The sequence below is a fragment of the Martes martes genome (assembly GCF_963455335.1).
Source record: "Martes martes genome assembly, chromosome: 12".
Classification (NCBI taxonomy): Eukaryota; Metazoa; Chordata; class Mammalia; order Carnivora; family Mustelidae; genus Martes; species Martes martes.
In genome coordinates this window covers 88,594,655-88,615,498 of record NC_137900.1, presented here as the reverse complement: position 1 = coordinate 88,615,498, position 20,844 = coordinate 88,594,655, and the positions used below count along the sequence as shown (strand labels likewise).

The following is a 20,844-nucleotide window of genomic DNA, read 5'->3' as shown; positions in this document are numbered from 1 at the left end:
CGGGCCACCACAGAAGCCTTCCTCCTTCGACTCTCCAGAGCAAAGCCAGACCAGGAGCCATCGCGGACACCATGAGTGGGTGCTGACTGATTGATTTATTAGACTCGAGCGCTTTAGTACAGAACGGTACAGAGATGATACATGTTTGTGCTTCAATACTTTCCAACACTGAGATTCTGAGAATTTCAAGGTAAACAAGTTTCAAGACAGACTAGCTTTTTTAAAATATCCTTTTGATAAATTATTTTTATATAAATAACAGAGAAAGGAAACCCAACATGTTCGACGCACAAGGCCCTGAAGCGTGGGCCCTGTCGGGTCAGGGGGAGGGGACAAAACAAGCAGTGACAGCAAGAAACAAACCAGTGCAAGCACCTACAGTTCTGTCCTAAGGAAACGGGATATCTTCAGGGGGAGAAGGGAGACAGAGAGAAGGGGCCTGAAAACTAATCTGAGTGCGCCGGGGAGATTCCGAAGCCTTGAGAAGAGAACACCACGAAGCGTCTACCGGGGAGGGCGAGGAACGCGCTCCGAAAGGAGAGCGGGCGGCCGCGTGGAGCTAGCACACACCACGTCTGCAGGGACATCACGAGACAGTAATATGCACACGGTCTGCAGGGGTTCAAGGGCAGCGGGGGGCTGGGCAGGGGACATTTTTGTGACTTCCACTGTCATATTTTGCGACACCAGCAGCAGGACACGTGGTGCGCTCACCATCAGAGAACGGAGAGCTGCTGAGTCTGGAGGATGACGAGGCATCCTTTCTGCATTTGCTTCTTTCATTTTTGCTTTAGAGCTAAGTTTTATACAGAGAATAAAATGATCATTTTCTCTTACAAGCACGACAACGTATGACCCCACACGACACAAAATAAAGTATTATGAAGTATCTTAAACTGAGGATAATCTGAGTGGGAACGGGGTCTGCATAAATCCAATGGGCTGTTTTTCTGGGGGTTTGAAGTCTTAGGGGCACAGACCTTTGTCTACAGGAAAGGGCCCTCTGCTCAGATTCCGTTCTAGTTCATTCCTCACCTGGCACTCCGCCCGTGCTGACCCCACTGAGAAAGAGGAGTTCTGTTGGGGGTGGTGCCCGGGGAAGGAAAGGGTCTGGCCCAAAAGCCCAGCCTACCTGCTTCTCCAAGAGACAAAGGTCATGGTGGGACTTGCTCCACACTCGCTGGGCACTGTGACTTAGGCTGTAAAGGTGGGGGGTGGGGAGGGGAGCGGTGACAGGCTGCGGACAGGCAGCCCAGCACCGGGCCTGACTTCAGGGGAACACCTCCAGCCCCTCCCACAGCCCCAGCACAGGGATGGTAAGCCACTGCGGAAGGCTAAGAGGTCGCTTCCAGCTCGAACCTCACAAGATGTCACCTGATCTTCACTGCTAAGTTTATCTGGATGAGAGCAGGCTGAGGGGGGTAAGAACTGGAGTGAAGCCAACAGATTAATCCTCAGTTTGAAATATTCCAGGAACAGACATCTCTGTGATTCCTGAAAAAAAAACCAGGAACAGCCCCAAACGGATTTTGTAAAACACCCAAACGTCTACCTTCCCATACTCAAGCAATTTGCGCATGTCGCACTGGGTTATATACAAGGTCATGGAATCATAATAATGGGAAGAAGGTGTCCATTCATTCTAGAAAGTTCTACAACTTCTCCGGCAGTGTGTCCCTCACGTGGGAACTTCTCCTCTTAGGACACATATAGAAGATACCCTTTTTAAAAAACACAATGCATTATTTTCTTTTGTTTCACACAAGAAGAGGGCATCATTAAACACGAGAACGCAGCGGCGACAGTGCCGGCCAGGGCGTGCAGAGCTGGGGGAGGCAGTGGAGGGACGGGGTCAGCAAAGTAACCGAGGCGGGCAGCGGTAGGGGCTGCGGAGCACTGTGGGAAGAGGGTTCGTTTTTTGGAGGGGTGGCTTATGTTTTTAACTGCTTATTTCTTCATCTGTTTTATTCAGTTTCTTCAGCGTGTCCAGAAGTTTCTGTGGGGTGAGAATGTGCGTGGATCCTAGGGGGGCAGAAAAGACAGTGAGCTTGCTGGCTCTAGTTCCCACCGCGTCTGCTTTCCTGCTCTTCCGCTCCCCAGCTCCGCACCCATTCCCCCACCCACACCCTGGTCTAGAGGAAGCAGGGAGGGGGTCAGGGGTGGGGTGTTGGGGCCACATCACAATAGGCCTGGGAGACATCTGGGGGCTAGATAAATAAAACACATCCTCTGGCTCAGGCAGGGCCCCAGGCTATACCAAGGAAGGAACCCGCCTCTCCGTCTGGGCTCAGCATCATCTGCCAGGGGACGGGGCGGCTGCATTTCTGGTTCTCTGTTGCACTGGAGGTGAAGCCAGGGAGAGGAATTCCAAACCATTTGGCAGGGGAAAGGCTGGGAAGGGGGCAGGGGTGGTAGGGGGCTGTGTGTGGAAAGGATGGTGCCTGCTAGGGACGGAGTGATGGGCAGGGCACCCTGGGGGAAGCCACTGACCTCTGGGAGCCAGCGGGCTGGTACTGCCCTCGAGGTTGGGACCTCAGGCGTGAAAGGGAAAGGGCCAGGGTACCTGAGGCCTTACCTTGCAGAGACCGCACATTGTAAGAGATTAGAAATGCTTGCAAAAAACTTAAGCTAATGGAATTAGATATACTTCTACTGCAAAAATAAAAAAATAAAATAAATAAATGAAGTCCTTTTTCATAAGGAGAGAGAGAGAGCTAAGAAGTGCAATAAAAAAAGATGCATGGACCGTGTGGCTTGGACATGGACTTTACTGGAACAGAACAGAAGTGACCGGTGTGTGAACATGAGGCCGGCACACATGCAGCAGCGGGCTTCAAAGAAAGAGGTCCCGGTGGCAGAGAACTGAACAAAAGAGCCGTACTTGAAAATGTGCCCCCCTGGAGGTGCGGGCAAGGGCGTGGGCCTGGTGGGGGTGGGGACAGAAACTGCAGGGGCCAGATTTCCACCGTGAGGGTGAGCAGAAGAAGGCTTTGGCTGGCTTGTTTGGGGTGATTCCAAGTACCAGGGTCCCTGTGCCTTCGACCACTATGTGCTCAGCTGGCCCGTGACTGCTGGGACTGCAGGCCTTGAACCTGCCTGCCTGGTCCATCCAGACCGGCAGCAAACTCGGAAAGCCCTTTCTGGCATGAGGGGCTTCTTCCAACGTCCCATCCACGATAGCTCAAGCCCTAGCCACCTGTCACTGCCCAGAGTCAGGACTTAGACTTATAGCCTGCAGCAGCCCCTGCCCTCGAAAGCTGACCCATTGCTCTGCAGACCTCCCTCAAAATTACCAAAGGCAGACTCACTTCTGCGACCTTACTAATCTTCCTAGGAGTCCTAAAGAAGGTCAAAGGCTACTCCCGAGCGAGAAAACAGGAATAAACATTGCCAAATCCTAACAGCGAACCACTGCCAGAGCGAGGGCCTTCCAAATCTCAACTCCATGCAGTCTGTGCGTCTGACATCTAGAAAGCCTCTGGGTATTTTGTGCAGAGATTAACTTGGGGGCTTTCCAGGTAAAGGCAGTAAGAGTGCACATGCCAGAGAAACCGTCCCTAATGCCCACCCTCCACACCATCCATCTGAGCTCCAGGAAACAAGACAGAAGACTCGATTTACTGGAAAAATCAAAAGGGAGCCTCTGGTCAGATGCCCATCCCAGAATGCTCCCTGCCTTGCTTATGTGCAAACTCGAAATCTGAGGGAGGCCGAAAAGGGTTAAGGAACCCATGCTCCCAGAGCTTTCTACTCTCTGATAGCTGACCATCTGGTGTTCCCAGTCTGACTGAGAAGTTTCTCGGCAACAGGCCTGGGAATTCCTGGGTCCAGACTCAGTGGGTGTCTTTAAGACTGGCTGGTGTTAATCTGAATCACCTGAGAGCTAACTCTTGTCACCCAATCACCTGTATTGTTCTAATACCTTAGTCAAGATTTTCACCACCACAAACTCTGCACACAGAGCTGGGTGACCCTGTGACCCACGCGCTGCAAACCCATGTTTTGAACCCCTGGGAAGAGACCCTCCAGAACCACAAGGGGGGTTGACTGCTCTGAGGGTCCCTCTTATGCTCTGTAACCGCAAGACTGAGAAATTTGAATGCTGGTCTCCAAACACAGTCACCCTGAAGGCAGCGCTGTGGGCCAGATACAGTGAGCTCTGCCAGGACAAGATCTTTCCTAAGAGAATCTGAAATTCAGAGTGTTCTTAGAGATTGGCTGGTCTAGGCATTCCCAGCTTTGGCCAAAACGGACCTACCAACCCAGACGACCCAGGGAGGCACCAGGCAATGTGTACATTTAAGAGCAACTCAGGGGAGTCCGACGATCTGCTAGGCTTGGGAACCAAGCTCTGGTCCACTCCACATCCTAAAGATGGGAGAATGAAGCCCTAAGTGAGTGCTTGTCTGTGGCCCTTCGGTGGCACAGCCAGGCCCAGAACCCATGCCGCTGGTCTCAGCTCCGGGCACCTGGGCTCCTGGCCCCGGCGGGGGACGTGCAAGTGAATGCTTAAATAGCAGCTGGGCGATGGGCTGGCTCTGAATTCACATTCAAATCTGAGTCCCACTGAAAAATGAGACTTGACTCCAATTGGGAATAAAGTAAAACATTCAATGTAGAAAAACAAAAACTTTCTCCCAAGGGCAATTGCTGTGTAACAGCTTCTCAGAGCACCTCCGCTGGCTTCGGACGGCGCCTTGGACATTCCCTCAGGATTGCTACTTCTAACATAACCCCCCAGAGCTGGGGGTGACGGTCTAATGCGAAGACTTCACTTCTGGACAACATGGAGGGACGACTGATTAAAGGGATTAAGGTGAGTCTTGGGTGCATCTGGGCACTTCGGCTAACCATACCAGCTTCCTTCAACCGGCACCTGGGGAAGAGAGGGGCCAGAGGACCGAGTGGGTGTTGGTAGCCACACGTGGGGCCCGCCAGGGACACCCTCATCTACTGCTGAGTGGGAAAACTCATCTCTTAGAAGCTAAGTCACTGCAGACATTGACGTTGACAGGAGACAACCCCGGCCCTCGCCTGTCCTGCACTGTCTTCGTCTTTGGTCACCTGCATAATCACAACAGAAGGGGGCAAGTGCTGTTTTTACCTGCCTTCCGACCTCCCCGGGATTAGGGCTCCTCGTCTTGCCTTTTCCTAACGGAATGCTAAAACACCACACTGCCCCCCAAAAAGCATTTCAGAAGCCAAGAGTATACAACTCGAGTCTATTCGTGTTCTCTGCTCAGACAGCAGCCAGGATGCTCTGTGCTGACTGAACACGAAACAGCCTGCAAGGGACAGGCTGCTTCTGAAGCAGGGACTCCCAGAGCGAATCCTAGCGGGAGCCCCTGGGATCTGGGTTTGAGTCTTTCAAACCCTGTAAGGGGTCTGCCACGGCTGCAGCCGGACTCAGCATCTGTCCTGTAAGTCTTAAAATACATCCTGCAGTGAATGCCGGTCGCCCCCCTGCCATCTGTACACAGAACCAGATGTCTCTGATGACCAACCGACCAAGGTACTTCTTCTGAACAATGACTTTTTTTTTTTTTTTTAAACAATGACTATTTTTTAACAATTGCTTTTACTCACCACCTACTGGCTGCACTTTCTAGGGGAAGGCAGCTGGGCAGGATGGGAGGCAGCCCAGAGCCACGGCCAGCCCGCCGTGCGCCGTGCAGGCTCATCCCACCGGCAGCTTCTCCCCTCCTACTGCCTGGGGGAGCCGCCTCTCAGCCACAGGAAGGAAAGAGGAGATAAGCTGCACAGCTGTCTGTTCCGACCTTTAGAGTGAGTCCTTTTTCGGCCCAAGCACGTTCTCTTTATACAAACAAGCACGCTTCTGGTGCTCCCTGGTTAGGGGTTCCAATGGCCCAGGCCCCTGAAGTTCATCAGAATGCAAATGCATGAGTGGGGGCCTGCAGGCTGAGGCCCCCGAGCTGAATTACTGAATCAGATGGTCAGAGCTCGAGGAGCCTGGGGCCCTGCGATCCAGCCTCTTTTTCTGCACACGGTGTGCATGGGCTGGGGGGACGGGGGACCTCCTACAGTCCCACAGGTGCTCCCGGCAGAGCTGGGGCTTGGGTCCAGGCCTCGCCACTGCTCGCAGGTGACTCGTGCTCCACACGACTCTCTGGGCCACATCTCAGCCTGGGGGGGGGGGGTCCGGGGACACCGTCAATGGAGTACACGAGGTCAGGCACTAGAGTGTGGCCTCATCCGAGACTGCATACAAAAGCCATGGAGTGACTAACGCCACGGTGGAGGTCTTCAGGAACCGTCTGTCACGTAACACAGCAGAGGCGGTTCCTAGCACACGGGATGGACGGCAAGAGAGAGGAGGGAATGAGGACAAGAATAAAAGCTGGGTGACCTCCCAGACAGACACGGGCTTCCTGGGTAACAGGGAAAGGCACAAGCGTGGTGGGAGAGAGAAGACACACTCCCTCAAACAGCACACTTGTGAAGAGCGGGTCTTAACCGAAAGGTTCTCAGAGCTCACCAAGAGACTTCAGTGCGCGAGAGGGGTGTGATGACTCAGCTCTGGGAAAAATCCACAGGAGAATGAAAATAAAAGCGATTACTGAAAGAGTACGTGACTACTAAGGGCCGTTTCCCCCAGACCAACATGAGACCTGAGCTTTCCAGTGGCGGCTGGGGTTCACCAAGTACACGGTGGCTCGTGACCCCATCACCGCTTAGAAACTGTTCCTCGAGCTGAGCGCCTGTCCTGGGAAAAAGGACGTTCCGGGTCTAACCACCACTGATGTGGAGTCTACTCTGATGCGCTCTGACGCGCTCCAACGAGCCTCCTCCGTGATCGGGTGCCCGCGGATGTCCCCACTGGACTTCTGCCTTCTGAGGATGGCCCCTTGAACGCCTGCAGGCCTCACGCTCTAGTTCCCACCCCCCAAAGGCGGGATGCTATGTGTTCCCTGCCTGGTCCCCATCCCTGGGCCGGCAGGCTCACGAGCCACACCTCCGGCATCCCTCAGCTTCAGCTCCTCTGAAGGACTGGTCACAGCAGTTACGAGCACTTTCGGATTAAAACTCAGGGGGCGGCACGGCCTGACTGAGCAGCAGGTGACGTAGGGCCCGAGCGAGCTGGCAGGCCGGGGCCCAGAGGCTCTCACGGCAGGGTCTGTGAAGGCAGCACCGGACACATTTTCAATCGGTGTTAAGAACTGCAAGCATTTTCTTGTTGAAAGAAAATCAAATAAATAAACTAAAAAGGGAAAAAGAAAGAAAAAGTGTGACGGAATAATCAAAGAAAACCCTTCAGAGTGGAAGAGTTTCTTTTCTGTAATAAGCTGCTTTTACTTTGTTTCTTTGGCTCTCACTCCATTGTTGGAGCCTGATCCTCAAAAGATACCCTAGAGGACTCCCTGAAGTCGGGGTGTCTCAGGTCCATGAGAAATTTGGTGGGAGTGAGAATGTGAGTAGAACCTGCGGGAGAACAGAGTCCAGCTGACTGCTTGAACAACGGTACGTTATAGGAACATGCCAACTCAGGCCTACGTTTTATGCAGCCAATGAGGTACGAGAAAGCAGGACGCGAGCACGCGCACACGCACACAGGCCTCAAGGACAGCCGGCATGCACAAAGCAGGTGAGGCCACGCTGCGGACGTCAGCTGTCTGCGCAAGGCCTCTCCGTGAATCAGGGCAACTTTCTCTCCCCGGAGTTCCACCCCCCAACAGGGAACTGACAGGACCAAAGTCGAAGTGGGAGATTTACATCAAAGCCTGGCTGTGACAGCTTCTGCCCAGGAAAGCTGCATTTGAGCTGAAAATTATCAGACTTGTGCATGCAACACACACACACATAGACACACACACACACACACACACGAGTAGGAGATAGAGAGCTTTATCACGGGGTCCATGTAACAAAAAGGAGAAAACAGTACAGGGAGAAGTGGTGACCAGGTGGGGAAGTTCCAGGGAACGGGGAGGGGAAGGAGAGGATGTCCAATCTCTCCACTGAATGGTGGTCTCTAGAAAGGGGGCTGACAGTGTGAGGTCCATCTTGACACACCCGGGAATGGCCACATGGACTGGTCTGCAGGACCTGGTCAATCTGAGAGCTGCGGGGCACTGTGACTTGGTTGCCCCAAAGCAGAGGTGTAACACGGACACAGCTTGTAGAGGTGAGGGAAAGGCCAGGGCAGTATGTGCTGATAGCCTTTAGTCAGTCAAGGTCAAGAGGCACCCTGGGCAGGTGTAATCCATTTTGTTAAGGGCAAGATGGGGCCAAAAAAGGCATTTAGAGGAAGCATGATTTTTCTCAGCTTACTCTTCCCTTCCAGCCCTAGAAACTGTGGAAAGCAGTCAAGTCTTCTGCTGCCTTAATTCAGCTCTAATGAGGCGCTTCCTTTCTTCTTGAAAGGAAACACCAGAAAGGGTACGGCTGACCTAGAAGTGGTACGAACTGTAAGGGGGCGGGGACCCTTCGCAGAGTCCGGCAGTCAGGCCAGTATGTTTCGGGCAATATCTGCTCTCACGCTGTGTCTGTCCGTCTCCAACTGACATGTAAAGGACGGGGCGAAAATTTACCTTCTGTTCACTGAGCATCTTCCGGATATGAGGCCCAATGCTAGGAAAATGCAAAGTCCCACCTCAGGCTCAGTGTAAGGCTATAAGTGGGTGTTCTTAACCCCGTTGGGTTGGGTAAGGAAATCGTGGTCCACCAAGAGGTGGGGCACTTGCTCAAGGTGACCCACTTGGCAGTGGCCGAGCAGGGATGGGAGTCTGGGTGTGTTTGAGTCTGTGATCGGGCGCTTCCCACCGCTTGCAGCTGCCTCTCATCACGAGACCCAGTGCAGACATGAGGAAAGAACCCTTGGCCCCTTAGCTGCTGCTGTCCACAAACGTGTCTAGAGACTAAGTTTTGCAGGGGCAATGGAGAATCGAAGACAGAATGAAACACCGAAGCATGGAATGGGTCAGAGTGCGATGAAGCAGCCCCTTCCGTCTGGAGTACATGCCCCCACTCACCTATTAGCACTTCCCACTTTCCATTGGCTTGGGTCACCTCGTAAGCACAACGCATCTCGTTCAGGCTCACGCCCCCAAGGATGAAAATAATGAGGCGGGGACCGCTGCGGTACTCCCCTGGGGCCTTGTTCTTATGCCAGTGCCCGTAGCGGGCGCTGGGGTCCGGGGGAGAGGGAAAAGAGGAGAGGGAGGGAGGGAGAGAGAGAGAGGGAAAGAGACAGAGAGATTAATTATGTTTATCTGCACTGAAGTATTTAGTATTCCATACCTCAATGACTTATTCATACATTCATCTGTACACCAGTGACCGAAACAGAGTAGGAGAAGTGTTGGTTCAGCTGAGCTGCTGTGCACGTTATCAAAGGGTCTGGCGGCCTGTGCTGTGAGCTTGTCACTCTCTTGGAAACACAGAGGCAACAGGCAGGCTCAAGTTAACTTTTAAAGTTTGACGTGTTACATCCCACAGCCTCGCCCCTCACGGTGGTTGATGTGCTTCTGCTCTCGAGCGTACAGGTTTCTGGGCTTGTCTGGGACACTCCGCTGGCAGTGAGCGGTGATGATGGAGTCAAGGGCCGTCTTCAGGCTGGCACGCTGATTCACGCACTGAGCACCTCACCGGGCCACGGTCTCCCCCAGCACTGGGGTGGCGACCCGAGGGAGATTCAGCTGTGCCCACCCAGAGCTCACAGCTTAACTGGGGTGGGTGGGGAGGAGGAAGCAGGTCGGGATCGTGCTACCGAGGAGCTCAGTGCTACTGGGACACACACAGGGGAGGGCCTTCTAGCACCATTCACACTCACTGGAGAAGTCTTCCCAGGAGATGTGACACTGAGCTGCCCCTGAAAGGCACTTCAGTGGTGGGACGGTTCCCAGAGGGGCCCCCCTGCCCCTGGGCTTCTCTTAGAAAGTGTTCACCTTGTCCTTAGAAACAATGAGAAATGAGTTGCTTCCAGGTTAAGAAAATGGGGGAAACAAAACAAAAAGCAAAACAAGGAGAGCGAGTCTCTACTGAAATTTCCACCCTTCTCCCTGACTAATGACAGCATTAAAGTCACTTTCCAATCCTGAAGGTGTTGGGGGTCAACCCAGAGAGAGAATCCTTTGTCAGCCCGCCTCGCTGCGGCACTACCGGGAATTTTGAATTTTACCCTGACGTTGGCAATCAACATCCAGCCTCCACTGGTGTCAGAGGGGACGCGCAATGCCACAGGGGCCACGTGGGCCTCCAGACTCGGCCCGAGAGAAGGTCTGAAAGTGAGGACTGGGAGGCAAGAGAGAAGACAGGCAGGCAAAGCGCAGTTGCCAGGAGCCACGCCAGGCTCTCGCTGTTGGAGAAAAACAGCGGCACCCTGGCCGGCTGCCACCCCAGGAAAGGTGCTGCTCTGGGTCAGGGAACGGCCTGGACCACGCGGACGAGGGAGGCCAAGGAGAGCCTGGAGGCGAAATACCTTCAAGCCTCATCACAGAACAAAGCAGGAAAGGCTTCCCGAGGCTCGGCAAGGAGGGGAAAAAGAGGACCCGCTTCCGAAAACAGACCCTGGAAGATGCCACGACTGACCAAGAAAATGGAGTGCTGGAGAACCCAGGGAAAGAAGCATGGATTGCAGTCTACTCCCATCTCCAAGCTGAAACATCCGAGCATCACCAGGTGCGTGACAGAAACCCAGTAACCCCAAGGCATCCACACTTCCATCATCTACGTATCCATCAAGAATGATTCGGAGAAACGCAGCTCTGTGCAGACCACGTGTTCATCCCCTTCTTAATTAATTCTAGAAGTAACTTATCACAAGTGAAAGCAGGATATACTGAGCACCTACTCTGTTTTAGCAACAAATCTTAGCAACAAATCCCCGCCCTCACAAGGCTGACATTCTAGCTGGGGGAGATTGGCCATAAACAAGAGAAACACAAACACTTTATGACGTGCTGGTTTAACCTATGCAGTGGACAGAAAAGGAAAGGGGGAGACGAGGTACTGGGGGGAGGCTAGCACTTTTTTTCTTTATTTTCTGTAACACCTTTACTGAGAGATAATTCATGTCCTACAATTCCCTCATTCAGCACGAGCAATTCGGTGGTCTTCAGTATAGTCACAGAACCATGGACCATCACCAGTCAATTCCAGGCTCTTTTCCTCACCCCAGAAAGAAAAGTCCATACCTGTTAGCAGTCACTCCCCATTCCCTCCCCAATGCCTGCCCCCCATCCCCAGCAATCACTCCTCTACTTTCTGTCTCTACAGAAACATTTCAATGTGTGGACTTTTGTGACTGGCTTCTTACACTTCATATAGTGTTTCCAGGCTTCACCTATGTTGTGGCACACGTCAGTGCTTCATTCCTTTCTTTGGCTGGATAATATTCCATTGTATGGACACACCATGTTTTGTTTACCCATTTATCTGTTGATGGAAATTCGGGTCATTTCCACTTTTTGAGCTGTTATGAATAGCGCAGCTAGGAACACTGGAGTAGTGTAATATCTAAAAGGATAGTTAGGGAAGGTGGAGGAGATAAGGGGCAAGCCACGTAGATATACTGGGGACAGATCATTTCAGGCAGAGGGGAAAGCAAGTGCAAAGGTCCTGAGGTATAAGTAAGCCTGACGTGTGCAGAGAAGGAAGCTAGCGTGGCAGAAGTGGAAAGAACGAAGGGAGGAGTAAGGAATGAATCAGAGTGGAGTGGGAGCCGGAGGGTGAAGGGCCTGCACTCTGGCTGTGATGAGAAGCAGTGGGAGGGTTCTTGTGGATCCTGCTGCTTCCTAACAGGACTACCGTGTGGCTGACAATGTACCAGAGATGGTCCCACTTCTCCCCCTCGCTGGCTCAGGGTTCTCACTCACCTGACTGCGGTGGTACTAAAGGAGGCAGAAGAGCGCGTAGAGATATAAGGGTAGTGCTTGGTATCAAGTTTGTCTTCAATAGTGTCCTGGAAAGAAAAGAGACAGATATTTGGATTCTGCCATTTGTTTGAGAAGGGCCGACAGAACCAAGGCAAGATGATTCAAAGAACAAGTCACTTAGCACAGTGACACGGGCAAGTGTGCAACGACCGGAGCTCCCCCGCCCTGCTGCCCACTGCAGATGCCTCACGCTGTGCTCCGCAGGGCCAGATGCTCTGCAACAGGCTGGTGCACTGAGATCAGTCTGCAGGTCTGCTTCTCTAAGAGACGTTTAAAAAATAAAAACTGCAATGGGGAGCCTGGTTGGCTCAGTTGGAAGAGCAGGCGACTCTTGACCTTGGGATCCTGAATCCAAGGCCCATGCTGGGTGCAGAGATTATTAAAAAAAGTAACCTTCAGCAAAACCAGACCACATTAATTTTCCTTGCTTCTCTTCTGTTTTTTCTTTTTCTTTTATGTTCTATGTGAGGTATGAATGCTGCATTCTGTCCAAAAAAAAATCCTGACACTTGCCTTCAGTCTTGTAGAAACTAGGCACAGGCAGAATCCCACAGGCAAGACCAAACCTTACACCTTCAGTTTTCCAAGGGTTTAATTATGTGGTGGGTGGATTCCAGCTCTGCACCTCCTGCTGCCTAGAAATCTCCACTCCTCCTAACAGCTACCATGTGAAGCCTGCACATGTCTTCAGGGGGCTGGGGAGATGGGCAGGAAAAGGGAGCAGAGAACAGAGGAGCAAATGAGACAGAGGGGTGGGCTTTAATTACATTGCAAAGAAATGTAATTGGTTTCTAGATGTTCATGTTCACCCATCCTTTTGGATTGTGGGTTTTAAAAATAGGAAGTTGACTCAGTACATATATTTAAAATATACTTATTTTAACATATAAGTCAGCAGGAACATGGACTGTTTGAATTGACAAAGGAATTCTGGGAAAGTCCCTTCATTGACAGGACCCCAGTCTTGTCCACCTATAGAGAGCAGGAGCTGGACAGCGTAGCTCCAAGACCCACACCAGAGATCTCTGGGGCAGGATTCTAAGCAGGGTTTCTCTGAGCTACAAGCAGAGAGCAGAAGGACAACTCACATTCACAAATATGAAACATGTACTATATGCAAGGCACAGAGCCAAAGGACACGAGGTGAGGGCAGAGGCCAAGGTATAAAAAGCTGACGCCAAACACTGAACAGATACATATACATAAAGGGTATCCCCGACACATACTACAGGAGACCAGGACAGTCTCTGTGGTGCTGGGCGGTCAGACAGGGGCAGTGTATGGGAACAGTCAGACCTGACGGGGACTTTGAAGGAAGGCAGAGCTCAGAAGTGGAGAGGGAGAGCACCACAGGCGAGGGATGGATGTGAACAGAAGAGCAGAGGCAGAAACATGCCTGCGGGGTCCCCGACTGACAGGGAGTCTCAGGGAGGGACTGGCTCAGGTCGCATCCCTAAGGCCACTCCACACCCGCACCCTCGGAGGGGCACCTGCTACCCATCTGACGTGTACATGCTGGGATGTGTTTGGTTCTTTGGATACAGCACCATCGAGGGGTCTCTACTATGGGGCTATGTCATAGGGGTCATGGGGGTCTACATCTGGTCGCCACTTCCTAAACCCTCAGGACAAGGCTAGGTGGCCTAAAAGAGCCCTAAGACCGGATACAAATCCTCCGGGACAGATAAGCCCAGGCTATCCCCGCCGCCCCATAGCAGGTGAAGCTGCAGGCCTCTAGGCCTGGACGTGAAGATCCCCGGCCCTGGCTATCGCCCACACACCCACACAGCCCTCCCTTGCTGACCTCCATGATGTCTTTAATGATCGGGGTCCACCGTGAGAGCTGGTAGGTCTGCTCGCTGATGCGCTCCTTCCGCTCTGGCTTGCTCCTGCGGCGCAGTGTGGACTGAGTACAAACACATGTGAGATTAGACGGAGTCATGGGTCATTTGGGCCCCTGAGACTTTGCTGGCCCTTGGAAATTGCTCCTGAGGACTCCTTCAGAGTCAGCACTGGCAGAGTACAAAGTGGGGGGGGGGGTGGTTTCCTGGTAAAGTTCAGCATGTGCCCCTTAGGCTTTTGCCCAAGAACTTGGAGCAAACTTCGTTCTTTACAGCCATTAAAAATGGCAAATGTGGGGGGCACCTGGGTGGCTCAGTGGGTTAAGCCTCTGCCTTCAGCTCAGGTCGTGATCTCAGGGTCCTGGGATCGAGCCCCGCATCGGGCTCTCTGCTCAGCGGGGAGCCTGCCTCCCCCTCCCCCTCTGCCTGCCTCTCTGCCTACTTGTGATCTATCTCTCTCTCTCTCTGTGTCAAATACATAAATAAAAAAATTAAAAAAAAAATGGCAAATGTGGATCAAACATATAAGTGGCATTCAAATAAATCCTGGTAGTGGGGCCCCAGGAGGCTCAGTCAGTCAAGCGTCTGACTCTTGGTTTCAACTCAGGTCATGATCGCAGGGTCATGGGATTGAGCCCTGCATCAGGCTCTGTGCACAGCGGGGAGTCTGCTTGAGATTCCCTCTCCATCTGCCCCTCCCCCAACTGGCAAATACACACTCTCTCTCCCTGCCTCCCATCTCTGTAAAATAAATAAAATCTTGAAAAAAAAAATCCTGATCGTAACAAACATAGTTTGCTTTTAATTATAGGAGAAAATACCGCTTTGGATAGGACTTGGTCTTTGATTTTGCTTCAACAGTCCAGGTGCACAAGTAAACCATCTCCACTCCTATTTGGGTGCCTCTTGTGAACAAGGGTCTAAAAACACTGAACTATGTCCAGTTCTAGGTCTCTGGTCTGGGCTCCAGGACAAAGTTTTTGACTCTAAGATTCCAAAAGAAGTACATTTGCAACTCCAGCTTTAGGGCACTGCTGTGTGACTGACTCCCCGTAGGAAGAAGCGATACACTGAGGTTCCTGGCAGAGAGCTCTGAAGAGGGCTCAGGCCTCCTCCTCCAGTTCTGGAGTCTCTGTGCTGTGTGGCTGGGCTTCCCAGACACCCTGCCCTGGCCTGGTTCTGAATCATCACCAGTGAAGGACCAAGTGGCAAACCTGCTCGACGCTAAGCATTGTGTTCTTGCCCTCACAGAAGATGCCGGACCTGGGTGTGCAAAGGTCGAGCCAGACTGACCTCAAGACCCAGAGGATGAAGCTGGGGGGACTCCCGTCTGGGGCCAGTTTCAGAAAAAAACAGCTCAGCTTTAATGACTCTGTACAAATCTTGGTTCTGGGAGTTCCACTTCTATTTTAGTACATCTCTATACCTTTATTCCCTCCAATTTTATGCTTTCTCTTTCTCAGTGTTGAGTGTATCACAAGTCACCTTAAATAAATCAGGGGAGAAAAGATAAGACACGCCAGCTTCCCTTCTGCCTCTCCCTCCCCATAGGCAAGGCTGGCCCCTTACATCAGTGACGATGGGCACCCCCAAGTGAGCCATGTTGGTGATGATCTCGCTGTCCTCTGGGGGGATCTGGGCGTGCTGGATCAGTTTATTCAGGTTCTCCTCAGTGATGCCTGTGAGAAAGAAACCCCTGGTCACCGCACCTAGCCACTGTCATCACACAGAGCCGATCACCTAGGTGGGACTGTGCCCATTCTTCTGAAGTTACTAGAAATGAATCTTCACCACATCAACTTTACTATAAGATGAGGACAAAAATCAACATTTCGATTCCATTCTAGCCACTCTGTCCCAGGCTATGACCAACAGCAACTGCCCCATTATGGTCTATACTTCCATCTGTCTCCTGGTTCCCAGCCATCCCTGCCCACCCCCCCACACTTAAGTCAAGAGTCTCAGTGTCCATCTCCTGCACAGCGGACACTTATGGGCAACTATGATGTGGGTAAAAATCAGTTATTTAAAGGCAGAGATTACCAATGTGGTGCAAGCATCTGGCAGACGTGCCCTCACAAACCGGCTTTGCGGTTAGTGGCCTCTCCCTGCTCCCACCCATCCCTTCCACGGATGCCACACCTTTGTTACCTCTAGAATTCACTGCCTCCAGTTGCAACTCATTTGCTTACATCTCCCCAAGTGTAAAGAGCCCCCAGGATCTCCGTATTAAATCCCCTCTCCATGTCTCCTACACTACTTTTCTACTTTGTCTTCTCTCTCCCACCTGCCTCGTTTGCCCAAGGAAGGGCCTCTCCCCTCTTCTCTATCCCATCGTTCCTACCATTCTTCAAAAAGATGTAGAGAAGGATGATGCGGATTTTGTCGTAAGTGCTGACGTTTGCATCCAGCAGAATGGGGACGATGGCTCTCATGGGGTCCTTGATCTTCTCCCCTTCAGCATCTGTGCCCATGGCCAGGTCCTGCAGAAAACACACGACGTTGGCCCCATTCGTGGTGACAGTCAGGATGGATGGGAACTATTAGACAGTTGGTGGTCTGTAAGTGGCATTTGTCCCTTGGCTGGGGAAGGTCCTATGCAGGAGCTTCTGCTGTCACAACACCCTGTCATCAGCACTGGTGTCATCAGCATTGTTTTCTATGGCATCAGTGAGAAGTGTTGACAGCCCCAGGGTTCACTTTGCAAAAACAGAAACCACCGTGATTTTTTTTGCCATCTTTGAAGGCAGGCAGCTCCCTCCGGGTGAGTGTCGGCGTACCTGCACCGACTCCTCAGGTCAAGCCTCAATCCTGGTGGGGCCTCTAGACCATACGAAGCCCTGCTGAGGGATCGGGGCTGAAGGAGCTGCACTTCCCACACAGGACACGCTTTGGCATTTTAAGGGCCCGCTGCCGGGCTAGACTCTTCCCATGCTCCCTGTTGGTGCTGCAAGACATGCTTTTTGAGTTTTAGCTACTCTAGGTTTTTGACCCGTTTTTAATCTTCCAACCACTTTTAGGGCGAGGAAGAAAACCTCCTGAACCGCAAATCCAACCCAGGCAGATGAAAGAGGAGAGAGGGGCTGGCAAAAGGAGGACGAGAGGGAGCACATAGTGACGCCCTGCTTCAGGACTCGGGCAACAGTCAGATCCGCTGTGGAGGGGCCTGAGAGGGCGGCACACCGGCCTCAGCAAACCAAGAACCCTTCACTCTGTTCTCAGAGACCAGCGGCTGCCACTCCCCCCAGAGCCCGGACAGGGCTGGCCTTCATGAAGGTTCCCGCCTCTAAGACCCCACGAGTCCATAACCATCTCGGTCTCGAGTTTGTGGTTCTCTCCAGGCTGAGGAAGGTGAGCGCCCCCAGGTCCCTTCACCTCTCAGAGCTACCACCAGCCTCAAAGACGTTTGTTCAGCAGGACCCGAGTCTAATACTCTCTAAAGGGCCATTTCAATGTAACAAGTTCAACAAATACTATGGAGCACTTCCAAAAAAAAGTACTTCGCCAAGAATTCACCCTGACCACATTTTTACAGATGTAGGGATACCCTATTTCCGGACAATCCAGTTCTTTTGGAGAGGACACCCTGTGCTTGCCAAGATTGTCCTTGAAACTGATGGACTCTCGCAGGGCCACCTCCCCTTGGAAGAGTGTCAGTGAATCAGGACAGGTCCGACAAACCCAAGCTGGCCTGTGACATCACGCCAGAAGATGTAAATCTCAGCTTCACACTGAGACCCCGAGCCGTTCTTTCCCACTGAGGCTCCACGCTCACTTAATGCCCTCCCTTGCCGTAGCAGCTGACCCTAGCTGAGGAAAGTACTCATACTTGGAAAACAGAAGGCCAAGTTTAGTGACTCCACACAACACACACGTGATCAGGGAGGCTGTGGGTGAGTTTCTGACATGCTACTGCACTAGCTTTCCTCAGCATCTAGGTCTCCAAAGCTGGTGTGGCCACGGCAGGAGAAAAGTACACTCAGAATATAAAACTCAGCCGGCCTTGTCAGTATAGGGCTCAGAGATCCATATATCTCTCCAGACATTCCAGGGAGCCAGTAGAAAGTCAGACATGCAAAATCCAAATGACACAGCATTCCAGACCAATCTAGTCCCTACCATTGAGAGCGGAAGTGCACTGATTGGCTCCAGAGTTGAGACAACGTGATCTAGTAGACTTCTATATCCTATGATTCTGCAGGATGTTCAAGGTCAGATGTTACAATTCAGCTGGGTCAATGGGCATGGCAGAAAGAGAAGGAAAGGCTCCTACCTGCTCTACCCGGCAGAGTTTATCCACGGTGCCCTGGTAATGCTTCATGCAGTCCTCAGCCAGGTGCAGGTGAGTCGAATACTGGGAAAAAACAGAGAGTGTGTGATCAAGAAATCACTCACTGACTTGTGCAATATTTACTGGCTCCTACTATGTATAAACACTAGGCAGTGCAACAGGGAGATGCCAGCCTCATAAAGGGGATAAAACGTGCATTCCAGCAGGAACACAAACATCATGACAGAAAATTCTGTGTGTCGAGGGAGGGGGACAAACCACATTCTCAAGGAGGCAAGTGGAGGGAGGAATCCTTTATGGGGGTGGGCGGTATGATGGTTCTACAACACGTCAACGAATTCTCTGATAGCCCTCCTTCTAGGAGGTGGAGCTTAATTCCTCCCTCCTTGGGCAACAGTGGGATTCAGTGACTTGCTTCTAACAGAGAGCATGGAGGACAAGACGTAGGACACCCCAGGTCAGGACGGAAAAGGCTCTGTGGTTTCCTCCTGGCTCTCTCCCTCAGGTCCCTCACTCTGGGGGAGGCCAGCTGCCATGTCATGAGCCACTCTCGCAGCCCAGGGTAGGGGCCTGTGATGTGAGGAATTGAAGGATAAAGAGAGGCAAAGATGAAGAGGAGGAAAGAAAGTCATAGCAAACGAGCTATCCAGCCTTTCAGCTTTTCCTAATAAAACTGGAAGTTGATTAAAAACCTGTGGATTTCAATGTATCAGTCAATGGGACTCTGAGAGGTCTTACTGCAACTGTTGATATCCTCAAGATTCAAATCCATTATTTGGGATCGTCGTACCTTGCTGAGCTCTTTCTGGTACTGGGGCATCTTCTTCAACATCTGGGACAGGTCCCGCATGGTGGTCTACAAGGGGAAGGAAAAGATATAATCTCAGTCCAATGGCCTTGACCTAAGAGGCTGTGCAAGGGTGGTGGGCACAGAGCAGGACAGCAGCCGGTACCAGACTTCCCAAATGCATGCTCAGAAATTCTTAAAATGAATCTGTTAAACCTGAGATCACTGAGGGTTTGGATTTCCAGGCCTTTGGTTCAAAAAATTACTGATCCAAATACCATGAGTATCTTACAGGTGGGGAACTGAACTCCAAAGTGTAGCAATTATGTTTTATTTATTGGACTAGAAAGTTACTGAGAGCATAGTTTTTTCCAGGAAAGAGCAACTTGTCTTCTCTGAGCTGCTCTTCTGCATACTCAGCTCAAGCAGTCTTGAAATTGAGTTCCCATTTCATCCCAGGCTACAGTTGTGTAGACAGGTAGGAAGAAGGAAGAAGGTGGGAAAGGGTTGAGATGTGCATCTTGACAGGTGAAAGGGGTCTGTTTACTTGCTAAACTGTGTGACCCACCTAATTCCACTCTTATCCAACAAAAATTTACTGAATTACCACTATATGCCAGGTTTGGTGCTGGAGATACAAGAACAAAACAAACAAAAAAGAGAAATTCTTGCCTTTGCAGAGCTACCGTCTAGCAGAGGAGCCATTCCGACTTCAGAAAATCACGAATGTGGGTGCATAGGTGCATAGAGGCCCCTGACTGGTCTAGGGAGGAGTGGGGAAGGTTTTCCTGAGAAAATGATGCCTGAGCCTAAGGACCAGGACTTCACAAGGCAAGACCCAGGCAAGGAACCCAGGCACGGCTGGAACAAGGTGGTGGGTGCAAGAGGGTGGGGGGCAGACCTGATGGCCCAGTGCTGTAAGGTGTGTCCATGGGTGAGACTTGATTCTACTGGGAACAGAGTCACCAAATGGTGTTAAGCAAGGGAGTGACACAATCAGAGCTGTATTTGCCTTGACCACGATGGCTAAGCCACCTCTGATGAACAGTCAGGGTAAGGAGAGGACCGGGCAAGTTACAAGTTCTAATTCTACCACGACCTAAAAAAGGTTTTGAGGTTCTCTGGCTTAAACTGAATTATGATCTAAAACAGAGAATATTAATCTGCAGAGTAACAAAATGAAGATCTCTACAAACATCAAAAGATGGAGGCTCTGATCTCAACCTTGAAGGCAAAAATAAGACAAAATGATATTAGATAGAGAGGGGATGATGACCCCCTAACTCCCTAGTCTTGTGCCAAGGAGGCACCCTGCCAGCCAGCTTCCAAAGAGAAGACAGGGATTAGCCTAAATGACGCGTTTACCTTCTCTCCAGTGTTCATTCTCTTGCTGGAAGAAAAATCTTTCAGAGAACGGGTGACTTCCCTAGAAGATAGAAGGAGACAGCTAAGTTTTGCAGAACACCTTGGGCCTCCACGTGGATGCTACAGAAGCTGAGCGAGTCTTCCTTTAGGAACATGTGGCAACTTTCCCTGCCAGTAAGGTATGCACTTAAAGTGATTTTTTAAAGAAAGATTTTATTCATTTATTTGACAGAGAGAGAGCACGAGAGCATAGGGAGGGGGAGTGACAGAGGGAGAGGGAGAAGCAGACTCCCTACTGAGCAGGGAGACTGATGTGGGGCTCCATCCCAGGACCCTGGGATCATGACCTAAGCCAAAGGCAGACGCTTAACAGACTGAGCCACCCAGGTGCCCCTTAAAGTGATTTCTGAAGAAGAGAGAGAGGGAGACAACATTTTCCTAACATTCTAAGCCAGGGTCTCCGGGAGGGTGTGCATGGGATTATTTGAGAGAAGAAATTATTAGTACATCTATCTATGTTTACTCTTTCTTAAACTTGTGTGTTTGTATATACTGTAAAACATACATTTTACTACAATTAATTATATACTTAATTCATAAATAAACTTGCATAGTAGAAATAAGGTTGAGTGATCCAGAAAGTTTGGGGACCACTTTTCTCAACAA

At 51.3% G+C, this 20,844-nt stretch overlaps 1 protein-coding gene across 4 annotated transcripts in view; it reads right to left on the bottom strand.

The window, feature by feature from the left end:
- Positions 1–77: 77 nt before the first annotated feature.
- Positions 78–20,844, bottom strand: part of STXBP1 (syntaxin binding protein 1) — a gene marked incomplete at its 3' end in the record, with an annotated part of 71,075 nt that continues 50,308 nt past the window's right edge. For 2 of the 4 annotated variants that reach the window (XM_080820504.1, XM_080820505.1), the window contains exons 11-19: positions 20,179–20,239; positions 18,817–18,882; positions 18,009–18,089; positions 16,080–16,218; positions 15,305–15,414; positions 13,699–13,800; positions 11,835–11,920; positions 8,991–9,145; positions 78–2,022 (exon numbers count right to left, since the gene is read on the bottom strand). In XM_080820504.1, coding sequence (XP_080676630.1) covers positions 1,940–2,022; positions 8,991–9,145; positions 11,835–11,920; positions 13,699–13,800; positions 15,305–15,414; positions 16,080–16,218; positions 18,009–18,089; positions 18,817–18,882; positions 20,179–20,239 — 883 coding nt within the window. Of the gene's footprint in view, positions 2,023–7,330; positions 7,441–8,990; positions 9,146–11,834; positions 11,921–13,698; positions 13,801–15,304; positions 15,415–16,079; positions 16,219–18,008; positions 18,090–18,816; positions 18,883–20,178; positions 20,240–20,844 lie in introns of those variants that run through there. The other 2 variants (XM_080820503.1, XM_080820506.1) reach the window with 1 other exon arrangement.